The sequence below is a fragment of the Xyrauchen texanus genome, chromosome 36 (assembly GCF_025860055.1).
Source record: "Xyrauchen texanus isolate HMW12.3.18 chromosome 36, RBS_HiC_50CHRs, whole genome shotgun sequence".
Classification (NCBI taxonomy): domain Eukaryota; kingdom Metazoa; phylum Chordata; class Actinopteri; order Cypriniformes; family Catostomidae; genus Xyrauchen; species Xyrauchen texanus.
Window position 1 is genome coordinate 12,083,431 of NC_068311.1, and position 2,511 is coordinate 12,085,941.

A 2,511-nucleotide genomic window follows, 5' to 3' on the forward strand; every position below is an offset into this window, starting at 1 on the left:
TCTCAACACCCTGGAGTCAGTGTGGACTATCCATCTGAATCAAGGTGGAAAAAGACCTGGGAATGAAATAATTTAAAAAAATATGAAAAGAAATAATAATAATACAAAAAAACCCATCTTAAACCAACATAAGCTGGTTTGCTGGTGTTAGCTAATTTAAGCTCTTTAACTTTTTCATTCAGCACCGATATGAATACATAACTTTTAAAAGACTTTAAAACAAATATGCAGCAATTTCATTGCTCCTTTTCAACACGATCCATTTGAAAAGTGTAGATCCTGTGCGTTGAGGAGGTGTGTCAGAGCATGTTGACTGATGTTTAAGTTTGCCTGGAGGGAACTTGTAAACAACAGAATACACCTTTGGTTATAGGTAGCTGACCCACGTGACACATCCAGAGATTGCCTTTAAAAACCCCTCTCACCTGAGCTAAGACTGACAGATCAGATCTGGTAGGAGAGGAGAGGATTTTAACATGTTGATGTTCTGCTAGCTGTCTGAATATCATAAAGGACCACCATCATCATTTATAGCAGTGCTAACATTTGCATTTTGCAGAGGACAAAGATTGATTAATAAGTGATGAGTCTGGCCAGCACAAGTACAGAATCTGAAGTTTCAGAAGATGAGTTGGAGGATTGTCCTTTGGGTCAGGATGGTGACTGTGGCACTGAAAGCCCTGCAAAGCTCCCTTCCCGCACAGAACGCTCAAGTTCTTCCGGCCCCAGTGACACAGAGGAACTCAAGGTGGTGAAAAGGCTTAATCGTCCAGTGCGGTCCAAAGCGCGAAGAGCTACTGCCAACATCCGAGAGCGAAAGCGTATCTTGGACTACAATCAGGCTTTTAATGCCTTACGCACTGTTCTCAAGCACGACATCAGTGGAAAGCGTCTATCCAAGATCTCCACGCTACGCCGTGCCATCCACCATATTTCAGCACTGTCTTCGTACCTGGGGACGCATTCAACCATGGAACCAGATGCACCAGCCTGCACCCATACAGAGTGCTACAGGCAGCCAGAAGAGAATGATTGGCTACCCAGAAAGACAATACATTTGCAGAAACCAGTGGAGAACTACCTTCAGTCAGAGCTCCAGGGAACCCATGACCACATGGTGTCCCCAGAAGAACCTGGGATTTTGTATCAGGATATATTAGGCTCAGCACTCCTGTGTTCACCATCCCCACAATGCAGCCACTGCACCAACAACAGTGAGCTACACATGAACCATGTACATTATAGTCACCAACTGAATGACCAAAGTACTGAATATTACAGTGTGGGGCCTGGAAATCAACAAGCAATGAGGGTCAGCTGTCATCAGAACCAAATGGACACCTATGCAGATTCTGCTACAGTGCCTTTGGCTTGGCAACTGGGTTACCTGCAATGTCATGGATTCCAGCATTCTCTGAGTATTCAATGAGTAGCTTGTTTATGGTACTCTTATGATGGAAATTCCTGATTTATTTTGTCATGCACAAACCCCAAATAAAGCAACTTACTTTGTGATGAGACATGATAAAAGTTACTTGACCCACTTTTTCTCAGTACGTCATAATTCCTTGCATTTACTATTGAACACATGTCCTAACTTATATATATTATGTAAAATGTGCAATTCAGGATTAGTACATTTATATATAACATTGCTGTAAAAACATTAGACATTTCTTGCACCTAAAAAAGAGATTGAAAGAGAATGAATGAGAAAAAAACAAAACAAAACAAGACAAGTTAATCTGCAAGTTCTTTTATGGATGTGAAAAGTGTGTTGTAACATCTGAAACAGTTTAACACAAATATTTAAAAGCTGTCAGTTTTAATTTCACAATGAATTGTGGAATTAAGCCTTTTTTATTATTATTATTTGCTTATTAGAAGCAATTACAATATTGCACTAATTTGCAATACTCTGAAATTAGATAATTACAGCATGTGTTGTAACTATATAACATTTAAAACATAATCAAATATGAATACATTATCTAATGTAGTATGCAATGTAAAATGATTACTGACACAAAGTCACAATTATTTTTCTATTGTAAATATTCACTTGAAAAAAGTTCACACGGATTGACTATTTGCACCAGGGCCACAGAGCATCTACCTTATTCTAATACAGGGGGATAATATACTGTAATTACAGGGGAATAGTATACTGTATATAATATTAAAGGGAAATAAAGGGAATAAATCTCCATGTTTACCAAGTATATCGCCTCGTAGAGCCAAGTACTGATATTGCTGGGGATAATATTTACCACAGATTATAAAAATGGTGATATTTATGCACGGGGGGAAATTCCCTTTTTTGTGTGACTTTAACAAGCTCTGACAGTTAATATGTAATTTATCTTGCCAAAATTGCTGTTGTGATGCAGTTCAGAGTGTCACCTATTGCTATGTGTAGTTTTAACCCATATTTAATTAATATTATATGCTGTGTTATTTAAATGCTTTAAGCAAACATTGCAATTTGTGCAAAATTAAATAATAGCTGAC

At 38.1% G+C, this 2,511-nt stretch overlaps 1 protein-coding gene across 1 annotated transcript; it reads left to right on the plus strand.

Moving 5' to 3' along the window:
* Positions 1-583: 583 nt before the first annotated feature.
* On the plus strand, positions 584-1,429 carry LOC127629496 (class A basic helix-loop-helix protein 9-like). The gene has a single exon (XM_052106589.1). The coding sequence runs from the start codon at positions 584-586 to the stop codon at positions 1,427-1,429; it is 846 nt and encodes a 281-aa protein (XP_051962549.1).
* The last annotated feature ends 1,082 nt before the right edge of the window (positions 1,430-2,511 follow it).